The sequence below is a fragment of the Girardinichthys multiradiatus genome, chromosome 18 (assembly GCF_021462225.1).
Source record: "Girardinichthys multiradiatus isolate DD_20200921_A chromosome 18, DD_fGirMul_XY1, whole genome shotgun sequence".
Lineage (NCBI taxonomy): Eukaryota > Metazoa > Chordata > Actinopteri > Cyprinodontiformes > Goodeidae > Girardinichthys > Girardinichthys multiradiatus.
Window position 1 is genome coordinate 29,833,097 of NC_061810.1, and position 20,153 is coordinate 29,853,249.

Sequence of the window (20,153 nt, forward strand, 5' to 3'; positions counted from 1 at the left end):
GGACAAGTGTCTAAATATAAAATGTCAACATGCAGATTGTTTTCAGAAGAACATCAGACTATAACAAGTGTTTTGCATTTCCCCTGCCAGTTGTCATGATAGATCTGTGTATTTACTACATGAAGAAATTAACCACCACCACTGGATGCACTCATTTTTCAAAACAACGAAGGAAATGCTAACAGTCTAACTTAATTGCTGTTTACACTACACATTCAGAGTGTTCCAATGACCATCAGGATGAGGGCTTTTACTGTCATCACAAACCAACTGGAAAGTAATTGTTGTAAAAAAAAAAAAACATCATAACGAGGAAGGTGTTTTGTTCACAAAACAGAACTGACGGCCTGGAATCAAAGCATCAAGAAAATTGTTCTGAAATTACTGTTGCTTATTTACATGCATTAAACCAGGGTCAAGAAAGTCACATGTGAAGAGGGGGAACAGCCCAGCAGCTTGAATACATTAAAGCAGACTAAATGGTTTGCTGATTTAAAGAGATTAAAGCACACACAGGAAGGTCTGCTCAATGGATTTTAATTATCTTGCCATATATAAATTGTATGTTATCTGGCATTACTGAATTAAATGCTGAATACAAGTGCTCTTTCTGCTTGGGTAAGTGGAATAAAAGGCTACTTAGAATCTCGATTGGGTCTCACACACGCATGATGCTGTAGCTACGAGTGCCCTGAATACATTCCAGCAGACTCTCCTTGGATGTACAGCCATCCAAGGAGAGTCTCTTTAATTATGTACTATACAGCCAAGTTTGAGTCCCCTGGCATCCCAGATGATCAAGCAGCGGGATGCAGTGCTATCTCCTGGAGTCATCTGGCCAAATGGATACCACTTCCAAGAGTCATTTCTGTCAGTCATAATAAGAAGCTAATACATAATGGGACGTGTGCTGAAATGCAAACTATTTACAGAGTTCTCTGCAAGGATTTGCAGAGCAATTACAATTTTTAACACCAGAGCCTTGATGAATTCCTCTATCTATGAAGTACCAGGGAAGAATTTCCTAAACCTGCCATATAATATAAATGATTTAGGTTAATGATTAACTTTGCATCTTATAAAACTGATGTGAAAAATGTTAGTACATTAGAAAAATTAAATAACCTAGTTCAAGTGAAACAGAAGTAAACAAATGATGTTACACTAGAAATGACACGGCATTGCAAAGGATACAGTTTACACACTACTACTCTACTGAATTTCCCCAAGATGCTTTTTATTTACCAAAAATAAATTATAAAGTAATAACATTTGCTGAAATTATAGAAAGCTAAATAACGATACAGTTATTTTCCTACCATCTTTGTTTTAGGTAGAGTGACCCTCTGTTTGAAAGTCATTCATGTCTTTCACAGCAACCCACAAAAATACTAATGGCTTTCAAAATTTTTGGACTTAATTCTGACCCTATTTTTGAACATAATAGCTATGTTTAGAAAGACAAATAACAGTACACTCCAAGACATGGATGTGCATACATTAATGCTTAATCTAAAACATTACTTTGCTTTTTCTCTTTACTTCTACAGTTTCAACATGTTTGGATTTGATAATTTTTTATTGAATGCTGTTTATCTACAAGCCATAATGTTGATAAGGATTTTAAGAGAGGGCAGAAAGCAACCTCAGTTGTCTGATTATATGGATGGGTCTCTGTATTTTGTTAAGCAACTATACTTACTTAGCAATTTAAGGATTTAAATTAGGATTAAAAGAAATTTTATCAAAAAGGTAGAAACTGAGAAGTTGAAGCTCATATTTAGTTAAACCAGTACAAAACTAGTCTAAGAATGATCCTTCTGTGACCTTAGAGGTCATCCAGCAAAGTGCACTGAAAACTATTTATCACAAGACTATTGTAATAATAACAACAGGCAGTATTATTTAAGTCATCTGAAAAGGGCTGAGGAAACACAATGACAGAACAGCTTCTTACCGTTTTCTGTGTTCTCGTGTTCAGTGTCGGTCAGCGTTAGGTTGGAGTTGGCTCGGCTGGAGAGACACGAGCTGCGGCCCGACTTGGTGTTGCTACGGCCCCACAGCCTGACTGCGTGTTCCGGCGACATGATGCCGTCCGTCTCTGTGTCTGCGTCCGAGCCCACGCTGACTGAGTAGTCACGGTGAGGCAGTCCGATGTCGCTCCTGTACGTAGCAACATGCGATGGAAGGCCATCTCCAAAGCCGAGGTCTCGCAGGGAAAAGTCTGCACCTAAAGTAGGACCATCAATAGAGAGCTTTGAAAATGTGTATTTAATCTCACTGTGATATAATTCTGTGTAATGGAATTTGTATTCATTACAGAGAAATAAGCAAACATCTATTAACTCTAAAAAGCGAAAATGCCACTAAAGAACGGTTTTATTCAATGGTGAAAGAGATAAGAATACGTTATTTCTATCTTTAGCAGGCCTTGTTAAGAGATTATAGCATATTAAGGTGCTGCATTTCATGTTGTCATCACTTTCCTGGATTTAAAAAGATGACCTTCTCATTGACAAGGTAACTATAGTTACAACCAAGCGGAATTTAAATACATCAAGCGGGGGGGAAAGCCGATGGAACACCTGCAGCTAAACAAAGCTTGGGCAAGGCACTTAACCTCGAGTTGCCTACCGATCTGCGTATCGGTGTATAAATGTGTGAGCGTTAGTGAGTGCGATTGGGTGAATGTGGCTCTAGTGTAAAGCGCTTTGAGCGGTCTGTATGACTGGAAAAGCGCTATATAAGTTCAGTCCATTTACCATTTAAAAGAAGAGACTTTTTCTTGTTGTTGTATGTCAGACCCTTTTAAATTCTATATCTTTCATTTTTGGCATGAAAACATTTTTTTTTTTTTTTACAGAGCTGTGTAAATGTGTTAGATTAACTACCAAGCCACACCATGTAGAGTCTATCATGAGTCCTCATTAAACCAGATAGGAATGTTAATACTACCCAACAAACAGCGATGTTATGTTACTTACTTATTTGTATAAATTAAACTCTGATCAAATGACAAAGCAGGAATGGATCTGTGATTTTGTTCTAACCTTGCCGGCTGAATTCATCAACTTCATGGTGAACCATTTCCTTTACGCGGCTCCCATACACCATCCTCGAGTCATGGTCGAAGGCTTTGAGTGTTTCACTGGAGCTATAGGATTTAGAGTTGGGTTTACCATCTTCACTGTCTGCAGAGGAGCTGGTGTAACGGCGCTCTGTGTCCTGCCTGGTCGTGAGCGAGCGATAGGGTCTGCGTTCCTTCACCTCCATGGCTGCCTCCACTCTACTTTCAGATGAAAATGTGGGTTGCAACTCCTGTTCAGTTGGAGTGATTCTGTAGAAGAAAAGCACAAAGGAAAACATTTTATTCAACATACGGAAGAATCAAGTAGGCAGCCTTGTTAAACAAACAAACTACAAACAACTGGGAGGTAGAGGGAAAAAGCATGCATGGCTTTATTTTAAAAACAACCAAAATATAACTAAAATAATAGAAAAAAAACAAAAAAACAATGTAGAATGGATATCAGGGCAGCCACTTCTGCCCTGATACCCCCAAAACAGAATTCAGTACAACCATTTTGGCATTAGAAATCACCACTTAATGAACAGAGTCCATCTGTGTGTAATTTAGTTTCAGTATAAACACAGCTGTTCTGTTAAGGCCTCAGAAGTTTGTCAGAGAACATTTGTGAACAAACAGCAAGATGAAGACCAAGGAACACAGCAGACAGGTCAGGGAGAAAGTTGCGGAGACATTTAAAGCAGGGTTAAGTTATGAAACAATATCCCAGCATTTAAGCATGTTACAGAGTGAATTTATCACATGAAAATGGAAAGGGTATGGAGCAACTTCAAAGAAGGGCTGTCCAACAACCGGAAAACATTATTCTGTGAGATTGTTGAATATTGCAATTATGATGTCAGTTGCAAATACACCACAATTTCCAATGTTCTTATCATTCTTCATGATCTTTAGCCATGTGGTCACTAAACGGAGGTGTGGGCATCACAAAGTCATCCAGATGGTGAAATACATTATTGGTACACATTCTCTGCATGTCACTAAAAATATAGCAGCCTGCTACATGCTGTATCCAAGCAGTCCTTTGTGATTATGATTTTGGACTGACAGATATTACAATAATGGTTGTGATTTCAGATCTTGTGCAGGTCTATAGCAAACGTACCAAGACATGGTTATCCACCTACACTGACAGACCAGGCAAGGAGAACATTAATCAGAGAATCAGCCAAGAGGCATATTTTGATTTAACTGAAGAAATCCACCACTGAGGTAGGAGAATATCTCTAAAGGACAGCAATTAGTTGTGAACATTTAAATTCTTGTTGTCATTGATGAAAGAAACTCACACAAAGTCCTGTCACAGTTTGGCAATAGCCATGTATAAGAACAAGATTCTATGGTCTGGTGATGAGATCAAAATGTGACTTTTTGGACCACGTGCATAACTACCTCTGGACATCATCCTTAACACAGCATCCTAAGAAGTGGCAGTACAATGCTGTGGGGATGCTTTTCCTCAGATGGGACTGAGAAGCTGGTTAGAGTTGATAGGACAGCGAGATGGATGGAGCTAAGTACAGGGTGATCTCAGAAGAAAATTTGTGAGAAGATGCTGCTAGAAGACTTGAGATGTGGGCAGAGATTCACCTTCCAACAGGACAATGACCCTGAACATACTGTATGCACACCACACTTTTCAGATTTTTATGTATATTTTTATGTTAATCCCAATTACAATTACAATTACTCACTTTTTTGTGTTGTCTATTACATAAAATTCAATTAAAATACATAGAAATGTTTGGTTGTTGCGTAACAAGATGAGTGAAAGCTCACAAAGTAAGAAGACCTTTGTTATGAACTGTATAGTTAAAAACTGTTACCTGTTTCTGTTCCATAAGCAAACATCCAAAATCATGTTTACAGAAAATATAAGGAAAAAGCCGTCTACTCCAACACAACCAAAGGTTAAAGTGCCACTTGAATAAGTCGCATACTGTCTAATTTCGATTCAGTTTTTTTATATAGCAGTAATTCACAAAACATGTCTCAAGGCACTTTACAATAAATAAAAATCCAAAATCAAAACAGACTTTCCCAGCTGGAGGTTTTGCATGGCTCACATCGAGGAGCATCAGCCTTTCATCTAATAAAATATGAAACAACAAATCATGCACTTATAAAGTTTATGACACAAGTCTTCCACAAATATTGTACTTCACGACTCGCATAGAAAATGCTGGGTGTCAGGCCAATGGAAAAAGTGGCAGGTGTCCTTCTTTGAATTGTGTTGTTTACACGACACAAATCATTCTGAACCTGAAAGATGTGGTGCCAGACACATCTAGAGGCCACTGTGAACCAGCAGAGGTGATTAAAATCTGCATCGTAAAGCCCCAACTGCCAAACAGCACACCCAGGATAAGATCAATAGGAGACAGAGGAAATTTAGTATTCCGCTATGCACCATTTTTTTTTTACACGCCTTCAAGGACAAAATACTGAAGTGAATATCAAAAAAAAGAAAGAAAATGCTGTGTCATTGAAACATAAGATGAATCAATGGGTAATTTTATAGTAGTTAAGTCATTTGGCCTGCAACGTGGCTCATTTAAATTGACCAAGTGTTAGAGGACATTATGTTGCATTAACAAATGTCAATATGCAAGTAAACTGTATTAAACGTTTGGTGACTGCTGTGTTAAAGATTAAGTACTAAACATGTCATTTACCGTGCATTCTTAAAGTAGTCATACAGGTTTTGTCATGTTATGACTACAAACTTCAAAGTCTTTCATTAGGATTTTATATTTAAAAGACCAATTCAGAGTAGTTCAAGTGGAAGGAAATTGGTGGGTGCTTTTTAAAAGCATTTACATTTAAAAATTACAATTAAAAAAGTGTGGTTCACATTTGTATTCAGCACCCTTTCGTCTGATACCCCTAAATCAAATCCTGTGCAAGAAATGTCCTTTAACACTCGCCAAATTATATTGCAAAGACCACAGGTGTATAATTTGAAAAGCATGAATAATTTTGCAAAGCAATGTATTGTTGGAGTTTATTATATTTGTTAAATATCCATAATTATTTCATTATGATTCTGCTTCCACACTAGTCGGCCCCTTTGGGCAAAAACGAGTTGCAACTCACTGGAGGACACATAACTGTTTGGAACAAGAGATAAATACTAATCCAGTCAAATCTGAGACTTTTTACTGACAATATGCTGTGCTGTTCAGACGAGGATTTATCCACCAGATAAGCTCTTTATGAATACAGTATGAGGTTTGTGCCGGACAGAGAAATAAACAATAATCCTCAGTGAACTGTATTTGGCCTCATTCTGAAAAAGAAAAGGAAAACATTTCATTTGAGAAGTCTTTGTTGGCTTTGGGGGTCTCTTTTTGTATGTATTGACAGCTGAAAAGATCCTGGTGATTAATGATTCGAGGGCACATGAAGAGCGAGAGGCTGGTGGGAAGATCAGAGTGTGTGTGAGTGTGTGTGAGCGTGTTTGGGGGGCGGCGTTGCCATAAGAGCACTTTAGCTGCTCCTAAGATTTCAATGTGGCAAATATTTTCAAATTTAACTCAAGATCCTCGAACCAAATACAAGAGGGTGGAAAACAAGTAGCTTCCCAAACTTTTTAAGAATGCTTTGTAAAAGTGCATTGTTTTTGTTTCCAAAGAGCTGGGCTAAGTGCTCTAGCGAAAATACTGCAGAAACCTTCCACCTCATTATTAATCAGCTCCTATGCGATGAGATGTACCATGGGAACCCAGCAAGGGTTTCAGCAAACTGCACACAATGACTGATGATATGAGATGCAAATATACTTCTGTTCAGTACTCGTGCATCTTAAGAGCCACTAGCAAGGTCTCACAGTGCCGTTGTTAAAAAACTGCCAAATGATTTTAACGAGCCCAAAAAAGATTTCCTACTAAGAGACAGGTAATAAGTTCTATACGGACTAATTCAAAAGCAATGTTATCGTTTCCAGATAAGAGTTGGCAGACTGTGAGAAGTGCCTTGAAGTAATGAAAGAGGTTAGTAAGAGACCATTCACAAAGACTTATTCACAAAGTTATTAGCAAACACCAGTGAAAATATCCACCACTGATAAAAATCTCTAAAATGAAGATAAGAATCGTCCTTTTATTTCAAAGTAGTTCTTCAAAAGCCTGAGCTGCAGAACTTAAGCTGTGCCAGAAAAGAAATCAACTGGGTATCTTTGCAATGATCCAAAATCAACTGAGGTCTCTCTTGAAATACAAAAGAAATGATGGATGGTCTGTTTTCCTCCTTAAAGCAATTGCAGACTCCACCTTTTTCAATTTCATTATCTGCACCAGGGTAGATTATGGTTCGTCTGTGGATGTAAAAGGAAATGTGTAGCAGCCTTGAGGTCTGACGAGGAGGGATATGGTCCAACAAAGAAAGTGTTGCAGGGAGAACTGCACAATGAAATCAATCAATGACAGTGATGCTGCTGAAATGTATATTTGTTGGAACATTATGACAACTGAGAACTTTTGACCTGTTGCAAGATTTTCTTTAAAAACTCATTGAAGATAAAAGCAGGTCAATTAGAGTATATCAACAAAGAGGTTAAAATCTTTTGTTCAGAAATGAAAAACATTTCAGCAGGTTATAAAGACCACCCGATATCCATGGTTATTTTTTCATGTGTGGGTTAGACATTGCCACCTATGATAAAATATACTGTATTTCCAGTTTACCAAACTGGACAACTTCAGCTGCAGCAGCAAAAAAACTAAAGTGCTGCCAATTTCTAAAGAAAAGAAACTAGCTATAATTCACATGGCCCTTGTGGTACAATTTGGGTTAAAAGCCTGCACTTTTTAATACCCACATTGGACAGCTAAGAGTGGACAATATTTAAAGGGTTTTGGTTTCTTTCCATTCAACCCATTAGTTCTGTGTTTTCTACTCTAAGGAAACTTTTTGGCAAAAAATAAAATAAATCAATAAATAAATATATGTATATATATATATATATATATATATATATATATATATATATATATATATATATATAAAATCACTGTGTCTTTGATGTAGATTTTACATGCCTGCAGTCTACCAGTGGCATTTCTCTCAAATGCAAGTAAAAACGTTCAGACAGCAAATGCTAAAAAAGAGCAGTGTACTGTCAAGACAGCAGAATTCCCCAAGATTGTGTCAGCCATAAAATAACATTTCGGTTGTAAAACCCCTGTTTTATTGGTCCTATGCCATATTCTGACATTTTCCAGAACCTAAACTTCAGGTTTTTCATTATCTTCAACTGATTGTCAACATTTGAGTTTGTTTACACCCTCAAAAACATGCTAAAAATCATGATAGATGTCAACTTAATTTATTTTACTTAACCAGCAAATTGTTTACATATATTTATACATATATTTTTGCATATTCAACTCTTCAAAAGCAGCTACAGCAAGATGAAGATATATCTGTTTCCTGACACAAAATAACCTATCTCACACCCACCCCTTAAATATACCACCTGCAGGTTAAACAGTGGCAGCCTTTGTTAAAAACACTTCCTGAGACTTTAACCGGGAAATTGTGACCATTGCTATAGTGTAAGAAGTTAAATATGGGATCTTAATAGGCGGGAGCCGTTTTGTGGTCTGATATAAATGCAAATGGTTCTGCACTATCCATCAAACAATTAGCAGTGTGCTGAGAATTGCTATTCAGAGCTGGTGCTGAATAATAATCTGGCTTCCACCCTCTGTACAACCTTTGTTTCCCTGAAATGTTGAAGATTCTTCTTTGCAGAAGGCAGGACTAAAGGGTGAAATATTCATACGATATAGACAAGACACACAGTGATGCACATTGACAATGTGTGAATAATCTAAGTGATTACTAGTTACATGTGTGTGAAGTTATTTATGAGTCATGACATTTTTACAGAAATGACAGCTGATATACTATTATATATTAAATAAATTAACCAACAAAAGTACACAAAATGTGAAAGACTTCAATAGATTATTATTTCCATTTTGACTGGGCCAACAAATTACAAAGTGATTCTATGTCTACCAGGGGTTTAAAAAGCTGTGGTTTCAAAACCACTAAGATTTTCCATAAAACCAATTCTATGATTTTTAATGAAATTCCAGAGAAAGCATCAGAGTGACTGGGGTTTTCTCTGACTGCATGGAGCAGAAGGTAGTAGGCTAAAGTGCTGCCCTTTTCCCACCTGTTACTGTGCACTGCTGGTCATCTGCCTTAAAGAAGATTTACTGCTAGTAAGAAAGACAAATTCCACTCTTGGCTGTGGAGATATTTCCCATTGCTAAAAATACAGACACGGTGGGAAAACCTAAAGAAGCCCCATTTATCACTCTTATTGTGGTAACTTTGCTTTAAAACTACAGTTAGCAAGTTACAAATCGCATGTCTGTTAAACAGCTGACTCTTACCTGGCTACTGGAGCAGTAAGGCTGACTAATTGTCCAGACTGATATACTTCCCGTTTTACTCTTTAAAATCCAGAGCTACAAAAAGGTATAAAAGTTTTAAGTCCTTTTAATTAGATGACAAGGAGAGGTACAGGCCAGAGGCTCTCCTTCTGCCGCTGGTGTTGTGCATTGCCAGCCAGATGGCTGAAGGAAGGTTATTACAAATTTGAGGAAAAAGGCCAAACTAGGCTGTTGGGACACCTCTTGCAAAAAAACAGACAATCATGGTGAGGAACGGGGTTTAACAGCCTCGGGTAAACATGTGATGCAGGATAATGTCGGTAAATCTCGTACTCGTCATCTTCCGCTTCATCCGGGACCAGGTTGTGGGGGCAGCAGACTCAGTAGAGACACACAGACGTCACTCTCCCCAGACACAGACACCTTCTCTAGCTCCTCCGGGGGGAACCCAAGGCATTCCCAGGCCAGCCGAGAGACATAGTCCCTCCAGCGTGTCCTGGGCCGTCCCCTGGGCCTCCTCCCGGTGGGACGTGCCTGGAACACCTCCCAAGGAAGGCGACCAAGAGGCATCCGGTATACATGCCCGAGCCACCTCAACTGGCTCTTCTCAATGTGGAGGAGCAGCGGTTCTACTCCAAGCCTCCCCCGGATGGCCGAGCTCCTCACCCTATCTCTAAGGGAGTGCTGGCCACCCTCCGGACGAAGCTCATTTCAGCCACTTGTATCCGGGATCTCGTTCTTTCCGTCATTACCCAAAGTTCATGGCTATAGTTGAGGGTAGGAAATCCAGCCTTTAAATCCAGAGCTTCGCTTTTAGGCACTGCTTTCTTTTCACCACAACGGACCGGCACAGCATACCCATTAATGCAGCAGCCACACCAATCCGTCGGGCAATCTCCCACTCCATTCTCCCCTCACTCATCTTCATTCCAGATCCTCAAAGTACTCCTTCCACCGCTCAATAATGTCGCCAGTCGAGGTCAGCTCACCACCTCCACTGTAAACAGTGTTAGCGAATCGGTGCTTCCCCCTCCTGAGGCGCCGGACGGTTTGTCAGAATCGCTTCGAGGCCAACCAGTAGTCCTTCTCCATGGCCTCACCAAACTCCTCCCAGGCCTGAATTTTTGCCTCTGCCACAGCCTGGGCCGCAGCACACTTGGCCTCACGGTACCCGTCAGCCGCCTCAAGCCGATAGGACTCCTTCAGCTTGACAGCATCCCTTACTGCTGGTTTCCATCACCGGGTTCAAGGATTGCTGCTGTGACAGGCACTGCAGACCTGACGGCCACAGCTACGGGCAGCAGCATCGACAATAGATGCGGAGAACATGGTCCACTCAGACTCTATGTCTCCAACCTCCCCCGGAATCTGGTCAAAGCCCTCACGGAGGTGGGAGTTGAATACATCCCTGGCCGAGGGCTCTGCCAGACGTTCTCAGCAGACCCTCACTACGCGCTTGTGACTGCCAAGTCCGGCTTTCTCCTCTTCCAGCGGATTCAACTCACCACCAGGTGGTGATCAGTGGACAGCTAAGCCCCTCTCTTCACCCGAGTGTCCAAAACATGTGGCCGAAGGTCTGAAGACATGACAACAAAGTCGATCATTGACCTCCTGCCTAGGGTGTCCTGGTGCCAAGTGCACCGATGAACACTCTTATGCTTGAACATGGTGTTCATTATGGACAATCCATGACTAGCAAAGAAGTCCAATAATGAAAAACCACTCAGATTCAGATAGGAGAGGCCATTCATTCCGATCACGCCTCTCCAGGTGTCACTTATCATTTCCCACGTGAGGGTTGAAGTCCCCCAGCAGAATAATGGAGTCCCCAGAAGAGGCACTATGCAGCACCCCCGACAGGGATGCCAAGAAGGCCGGGTACTCCACACTATTGCTCGGCCCATAGGCTGAAACGACAGTCAGACACCTGTACCCAACCCGAAGGCGCAGGGATGCGACCCTCTCATCCACTGGGGTAAACCCCAAAACAAGACAACTGAGCTGGGGGGCAACAAGCAAACCCACCGCAGCTCACCGCCTCTCCCCCCGGGCCACTCTCCGACTATTTCTAGTCAATATTTCTCGACCTCCCGCACAAGCTCAGGCTCTTTCCCCCCCAGCGAGGAGACATTCCACGTCACTAGAGGCAGCCTAAGCATCCCGAGATTGGGCTGCCGAGGTCTCCACCTTCGTCCACTGCCCGATCCTCTTTGCACTGGTCCCTCATTGGTCCTGTGGCTTAACGTAAAGCTGAAATTCAATTTAAAGCCGAAATTCAACTTATATCAAATAACCTGTTGCACATGTTTTTCTCTTTTATGTCATATAATCCTTAGGAGAAAATCTAAATGGGCAAATAAGAGACCCATTCATTGGTATTGGCCAGGAAAAACCGGATTGGTGCATTTCTAATTTTCAAAATCTATTAAGAGCACAACAACAAAAAAATATGATCTTGTTCACAAGGAAAAGGTTTACTTGTAAAGTAGTGGTATTACATTAAAATATTAGCTTTAGAAATATGTTCTGATCATATAACATGCTATTACGATGTTATTTTAGCTTAGCAAGATTTTGTTTTACATTTTTGTGTTATTGCCTTCGTGTTGTTGCCTTGGTATTCCACTCACCGTGAGAATCTCCTACCGCCCCATGCCTACTTCTAGACATGCATGGAGGAAATTTAGGCAGATATCACGAACATTGTCTACAACATCTATTGAGAGCAAAGAACACTCCAAACAAGCACCACTTACGCTTTTTCTGAAGGATTTTCACATGCCTCAGCTCTATAGAAAAGCTGCCTCAGTCAACAGAAAGGTGTGTTTTCAATAGAGAGGAAGAAAGGTTTGGGTAGATGTGGTGGGGGTGGTTAAACGGCTTGTCAGACAGAACTGAATATGGTAGTACTTTACCAAGCAGGGGATGGGGGAAACAGCAGCGAATGGGTATCTCGGCAGCCTTCTTCCGGGATCAAAAGTGAGTCCCACAAGCGCATTAAATAGAATGCGTAAAAAGCCTCAACATAAACAAAAGTAGCCTGGGACCATTGCTGCAGCACGCTCCCTGCTACTAATCACTCTAAGCAATTCAAGGTTTAGTCCTGACAGCAGGAGCACAAAAAGGGAATAATGCTTTCAAACCAGCCATGTAAGCAACAGGGAGAAGCAGGCTGTTTATTCACTTTCTGCAGTGATGAACACTGCTGACCTTGGCAAAATGCAGCTCATAAGGATTGATCCAGGGTTACACAGCCCAACCTGACTTAATGGAAATAAGTAATAGGTAGTCGTAAGGTTCACATAGTCCTGAGGAACAATTGGGAAAAGAAATAAAGTTCACATACGTTTAAAAGAGGGTCTTTCTACAAGTACTCGGCTGGTGACCTGCCTCTCATTAGTCTGCAACTACTGCTCATTATCCTGCAAAGGCAACACATAAATTTGATTTATAGTTTGGCCTGCAGGGAAACCAAGCCTAATACCAGCTAAGCAATAATCAACCTACTGTAAACTTGCAACTGTCAAAGTCACTGTTATATATATTTGAGGTTCACAGCTGTAGCCTGAGGAAGGTCTGAAACCCAAACACTGCAAATAAATGATGTGGCGAACAAAAATATGTTAAGTTTAGTTCTCAAGGGTTCAGGACTGGTTCTTTGGAAGCACAAAAATAAACTATTCTCACTGCAACAACCCCAAGGTCAACCGCAACATAATAGAGAAGAATGGATGCAGCATATTACACACACAGATCTGAAATATTCTACTTTTAAAAATAACAGCAGCATCTGTTTTGAAATTAAAGTCTATTTGCTCTGCTTTTGTTCTATTATGTTGCTGACAAGCAGATTCCCTTCTGTTGACAGGAATATCAAAATGCATAATTTTTGTTCGCTTTTGCTGTTAAATGTAATCTTTCACCTCTAACTAGGTGCCCGTTCTGTAACATCATAGTAAAGTAAAATCTTGAAGAGTCGTACTTGGAGTAGTTCTGGGCCTGTTACTGGTTTCAAGATATACCAAGGTTTCAAGTTGTGGTTTCAAAACTGCTAAAATTTTCTGCTGTACTGTTCATATGGTAAAGTCCCACTAATCAGAGTCCAGTCAAAGTGCCAGAGAGCCCTGAGTTTTCTCCAGCTGTATGAAGCATTTGTGTTTACCAGAGCTGGCCGTCCCCCACCTGTTTCTGCACACTGCACAGTCAGCTGTTTAAACAAAGCTCACTACACCTTTTACGTACTTACAAACCCAACAAACTGAGATATTTAGAAACATTGTGAGACTCAAAATGCTTGGACCAACATTATAGGGCTTCATGATAACAGAAAAAAATATGATCGCGATGCTACATGTTGAAAGTTGAGTGAATAATTTCAATTTGAGAGAGAATATACAGGGGTTAGACAATGAAATGGAAACACCTGTCATTTTAGTGTGGGAGGTTTCATGGCTAAATTGGACCAGCCTGGTAGCCAGTCTTCATTGATTGCACATTGCACCAGTAAGAGCAGAGTGTGAAGGTTCAATTAGCAGGGTAAGAGCACAGTTTTGCTCAAAATATTGAAATGCACACAACATTATGAGTGACATACCAGAGTTCAAAAGAGGACAAATTGTTGGTGCAGGTCTTGCTGGCACATCTGTGACCAAGACAGCAAGTCTTTGTGATGTATCAAGAGCCACGGTATCCAGGGTAATATCAGCATACCACCAAGAAGGACGGACCACATCCAACAGGATTAACTGTGGACGCAAGAGGAAGCTGTCTGAAAGGGATGTTCAGGTGCTAACCCGGATTGTATCCAAAAAACATAAAACCACGGCTGCCCAAATCACGGCAGAATTAAATGTGCACCTCAACTCTCCTGTTTCCACCAGAACTGTCCGTCGGGAGCTCCACAGGGTCAATATACACAGCCGGGCTGCTATAGCCAAACCTTTGGTCACTCATGCCAATGCCAAACGTCGGTTTCAATGGTGCAAGGAGCGCAAATCTTGGGCTGTGGACAATGTGAAACAAGTATTGTTCTCTGAGGAGTCCACCTTTACTGTTTTCCCCACATCCAGGAGAGTTACGGTGTGGAGAAGCCCCAAAGAAGCATACCACCCAGACTGTTGCATGCGCAGAGTGACGCATGGGGGGCATTCCCTTGGTCCAATACTTGTTCTAGATGGGCGCGTCACTGCCAAGGACTACCGAACCATTCTTGAGGACCATGTGCATCCAACGGTTCAAACATTGTATCCTGAAGGCGGTGCCATGTATCAGGATGACAATGCACCAATACACACAGCAAGACTGGTGAAAGATTGGTTTGATGAACATGAAAGTGAAGTTGAACATCTTCCATGGCCTGCACAGTCACCAGATCTAAATATTATTGAGCCACTTTGGGGTGTTTTGGAGGAGCAAGTCAGGAAACGTTTTCCTCCACCAGTATCACGTAGTGACCTGGCCACTATCCTGCAAGAAGAATGGCTTAAAATCCCTCTGACCACTGTGCAGGACTTGTATATGTCATTCCCAAGACGAATTGATGCTGTATTGGCCGCAAAAGGAGACCCTACACCATACTAATAAATTATTGTGGTCTAAAACCAGGTGTTTCAGTTTCATTGTCCAACCCCTGTATATAGAGTAAAAACCTTTGAAACCTTTTTTCAGACAGTTGACCGGCGGTGGCAGTAACACGCGAGGGAGGGAGGAGAAGCGCTGCTTTCGTCAGTGCTTTAAACAGCCACAGAAACATCAGATTAATCCAACACTTTTTCTGGCATTTCAAAAAAAAGAACTTTGAACTGTAGGAACAGTAAAATGGAAAGATATTGTGCTTCCTAAATCCTTCCTACTACAAATGCTAAAGCCATTGCTAATGCTTTTTAAAAGTATAATTTAATGTCAGCTGTTCTGGGGAAAAGAATATTCACAAAATGAGCCACGGTTCACACCACAATGACATGACTGATCTAACAACTAGAGAATCCAAAATGGTGCGTGAGTAATTTTTAGCAGGACAACATGATGATGGAACAGAAAAATCCACTAATAGTGGTAAAGTAAAATCATTTAACACAGCTAAATAGAAAAAAAAATAAGCATTAGCATCAACAAACAAATCTCTAATAAATCAAACCAGATTTTGTTTGACTTGTGGCAACCAAATCTATCCCATCTCTGTCTCCAGTGACCACTTTTATTTGGATTTTACATCACCATCCAATATGCAATAATCCTTTAAATCACTCCGCTTCCTCATTTCCAGGCATCAGAGGAAATTCACTGCAGCTCATGTTTTTATTCTCAGTACACAACATGCTGCACACAGGCAATTGCAACAAAGCATTTTTGGTTTTAAATCATGTAACAAGGGCCATGCATTTCCAAATTAGTGACCAGGTGCATGCTTTTTCCACTTTAATGATGGTTTATGAGGAAAATTCCACCATGTTGTTCTGAAGGAGCAGTTCTCGGTGGAAGAAGTCCCTGCAAAGACACTGCTCTTATACTGCTGGATACCAATCACAACCCCCTCTCAACGGGATGCAGGAGATTGTTTCAGGATAACTCAAGTTGAACTTGAGCGAAATAGTGGGCTGCAGAGATCTAAGACTTCAACACATCTCACACAACTGGATCTAAAACCTTTGATAGAATGCAGTGTTGGTGGAGTAGTTTGTCCTGATTGGAGGTAATATAACTATATAAGTCAGTGAGCATTTTACTGAAAGAAATACTACAGAAAAATGCTTACTGACCACAATGTCTGAAAAGACGGCTTTGAAACTCCCACAAGGACGAACTAACAAACAAACCAAGAGACGGCAATTCATTTTAGTCTGCACAGCTGCTGGCAGCTCACTCTCAGTCCTGCTGTGTGAGGCTGACTCTTCCAGCCCAGCCAGAAATAATAACCTATTTTTCTGAGAAAGTCTTCTTATAAGTAGCTGTGGTCCAGCATAGCTTCTGGGATTGTCAAATGCCATCCCCTTCTGCCAAAGTGGTCCACAGTGTCGCCCTCACGAGCCACTGGGGGTTACAACACTGCCTCTGGCATTACCCGTTTATAAGATTTGGAAAGCTTGCACCTTTTGTCTAATTTAAGACTAATGAGGAACAGATTACCACTGTCTTCCCATACCAGAATTACTTATTCATTAAAACCTTTTCCTTTTATAGAATACTGAATAAGTAAAATGTTATTGGCAAAGGTTAATCTGGTGTGAAATAAAAAAGAAACACTGGACAAGCTTTCTGATCACTATGTAAACTGAGCAAACTCTAATCCACACAGGTCCTAAATCAAACATACAGACTCAAACATGTAAATAGACCCCCACTAATGTTTGGTTAAATGTCTAAGTTGCACGTCGGCAACCTGCTTTTTGTTGCCATCGATTATCTTCAGGCATAATTCTGGCTGGATATTTGACCAGTCTTCATGGCAGAATTGATAAAGTTCATTGCCTGAGAACCTGCTGACCAACTGGCCCCCATCTACAGTCAGGTCTTCAACAAGTCTTTGGAGCTGTGTGAGGTTCTCTCATGTCTCAAACAACCCACCATCATCCCAGTCCCCAAAAAATGTACCATCACTGGGTTAAATAACTAAATTACAGTTTGTTTACTGGACAATCAGGTCGGCAGGTGATGGGAGTAATAAAGTTGAAATTGGGAGATTTCTTCATATTAAAGCTTGCTTTATTGTGAAAAGTCACACTGCTCTTCGGGCAGCTTTCAGGTAATGATAGGCTGTATGTATGCCCGAGTATGTATATTGTGTACAGTGATACAGCTCCGCTGGACAGGCGTGGTAAGGCTTATTCGTCACTTCCTGTTTTCACTGTTGCACTCGGTGGATTGTTTGGTGTGTGAAGGCTCTCTCGTTTGATCTGATTTCTCTCTACTGTGATACCTCTTATTTGTTCTAATATATACGCACGTTAAAACACATACTTTCTGTTGCTGCTTTTAACGTTTGGTGACTCTCCGTATTTTACAAGGTTTTTCTAGTAGTGGTAGGGGGTCGCTAGCTTAGCGTTAGCTTTAGCGCCACCATGGCTACCCGTTCTGCTGTTTCTCTCTCTGAGTCTCCTCCTCTCTCCTGCTCTCTCTGTCAGATGTTCAGTTGCTCCTCTGCCTCCTTTAGTGATAATGGTACGTGTAATAAATGTGGCATTTTTGTAGCTACCGAGAGTAGCTCCCCGTAGCAGTCCTTCAGCAGAGCCCACACAGCCGGGGCCTCAGGCCGACTGGGTGACGGTACGTAGAAAGCATAGTCCTAGATCCTGGCCCACAGGTCACCACCAACCCATCTGCATTTCTAACAGATTTTCCCCGCTCAACGACACACCCGCTGAGAAGCCAACTCTGGTAACTGGCAGCTCCATAGTCAGAAACGTGGCACTAGAGACACCAGCGACCATAGTCAAATGTCTGCCAGAGGCCAGAACGGGCAACATCAAATCCTACCTGAAACTGCTGGCTAAGGATAAGCGTAAATACAGTAAGATTGTAATTCACGCTGGCGTTAATGACACCCGGTTACGTCAATCGGAGGTCACCAAAGTTAATGTTGCTTTGGTGTGTAAATTTGCCAAAACATTGTCGGACTCCGTAATTTTCTCTGGTCCCTTCCCTGATCTGACCAGTGATGACATGTTTAGCCGCATGCTGTCATTCAACCGCTGGTTGTCTAGGTGGGGTCCAGAAAACGATGTGGGCTACATTGATAACTGGCGAACATTTTGGGGAAAACCTGGTTTGATCCGGAGAGACGGCATCCATCCCACTTTGGATGGAGCAACTCTTCTTTCTAGGAATCTGGCCGAATTTATTAGTTCTCCAAACCTCTGACAACCCAGGGTTCAGACCAGGAAGCAGGGTCATAGTTTAACACTCCTCTCTGCAGCTTCTGTACTGCTACCCACCCATTACCCTATTAAGACAGTGTCTCGTCCACGGCCAAAATTGAATTGATTCAAAAATAAATCAGGAAAATCTAATAAAAATAAACACAACTCAGACTAAAAGGAAAAATAAAACAATTAAATGTGGCTTACACAGAATCTTTCTTAAGATCTCTCTCTTCAAAGACTTTGCTATTTAGTGACCTGATTTGTGACAATCAGATTGATTTATTTTGCCTCCCAGAAACCTGGCTGCAGCAAGAGGATTATGTTACTATAAATGAGTCAACTCCTACTAATTATTTAAATTTTCACATTCCTCAAAATACTGGGCAAGAAGGAGGAGTAGCAACCATCTTTCAGTCCAATTTATTGACTAGTCCTTGACCAATCAATAGCTACAACTCTTTTGAATATTTAATCCTTAGTTTTCCTCATCCAAATTGCAAAGCACTAAAACCACTTCTGTTTGTTGTTTTGTACCGTCCACCAGGCCCTTACTCTCAATTTTTAGATCAGTTTTCAGACCTTTTATCTGATTTAGTGTTCAATACAGATAAGGTTATTATAGTGGGGGATTTTAACATTCATGTTGACACTGAAAGTGATTGCTTAAATATAGCCTTTAATGCTATCTTAGACTCAATTGGCTTTGCTCAAAACATTAACAAACATACCCACCTTTGTCTTCATTCTCCGGACCTTCTGCTGACATATGGCATTGAGTGTGAAGACATAACAATATTTTCTCATAACCCTGTCCTGTCTGACCATTTTTTAATAACCTTTGAGTTTAATTTAACCGAGTACTCCACACCTGAAAGAAAATTTCATTATAGTAGATCATTATCAGACAATGCTGTAACAACCTTTAAAGAATCTATTCCACTTTTGATTTCCTCATTATCACAGAAAAACACAGTGGAGGGCAATAATTTTGTTTCTTCCCCTTCACAAATTGATTCTCTTGTTCATAGTGTTACTTCATCATTGCGTGGTGCATTAGACAATGCAGCCTCCTTGAAAAAGAAGGTAATTATTCATAGGAGGCTAGCTCCCTGGTTTAATTCAGAGCTGCGTACTTTAAAGCACAATGTTAGAAAATTGGAGAGAAAATGGTACTCTATACACCTAGAGGATTCCTACTTAATCTGGAAAAATAGCCTACTGTTGTATAAAAAGACACTTCACCAAGCTAGAACAGCTTATTTCTCATCATTAATAGAAAAGAACAAAGAATAATCCTAGGTTTCTCTTTAGTACAGTTGCTAAACTTACACAGAGTCATAGCTCTGTTGAGCCATCCATTCCCTTAGCTCTCAGCAGTCATGACTTTATGGGATTCTTCCAAAATATAATTGATTCTATTAAAAAGAAAATCTTTGACATACTCCCGAAGATGATTACTTCATCCTCAGCAAGTGAGACAACATTTGAAGTAACTGTAGAACTTGATCTGTGCTTGGACTGCATTGATCCTGTGGAGCTTCCTGAGTTATCAGAAATATTAGCATCATCTAAACCTTCAACTTGTATGTTAGACCCAATCCCAACCAAATTATTTAAGGAAGTGTTCCCTCTGATTACCAGCCCCATTTTAGATATGATTAATCTATCCTTAGTAAATGGATATGTATATGTATAGATAATGGACTTGTGTCTGTACTTGTCCTGTTAGATCTCAGTGCTGCATTTGATACAGTCTATCCCAATATTCTCTTAGAAAGGCTGGAATATGCTGTAGGGATC

At 40.7% G+C, this 20,153-nt stretch overlaps 1 protein-coding gene across 1 annotated transcript in view; it reads right to left on the minus strand.

Annotated features, from left to right (window-relative positions):
- tenm4 (teneurin transmembrane protein 4) overlaps nt 1–20,153 on the minus strand; it is a 288,429-nt gene that overhangs the window by 215,383 nt on the left and 52,893 nt on the right. Inside the window, exons 2-3 of the mRNA XM_047391839.1 lie at nt 3,051–3,337; nt 1,958–2,230 (exon numbers count right to left, since the gene is read on the minus strand). Coding sequence (XP_047247795.1) covers nt 1,958–2,230; nt 3,051–3,273 — 496 coding nt within the window. The 5' untranslated portion in view covers nt 3,274–3,337. The remainder of the gene's footprint in view (nt 1–1,957; nt 2,231–3,050; nt 3,338–20,153) is intronic.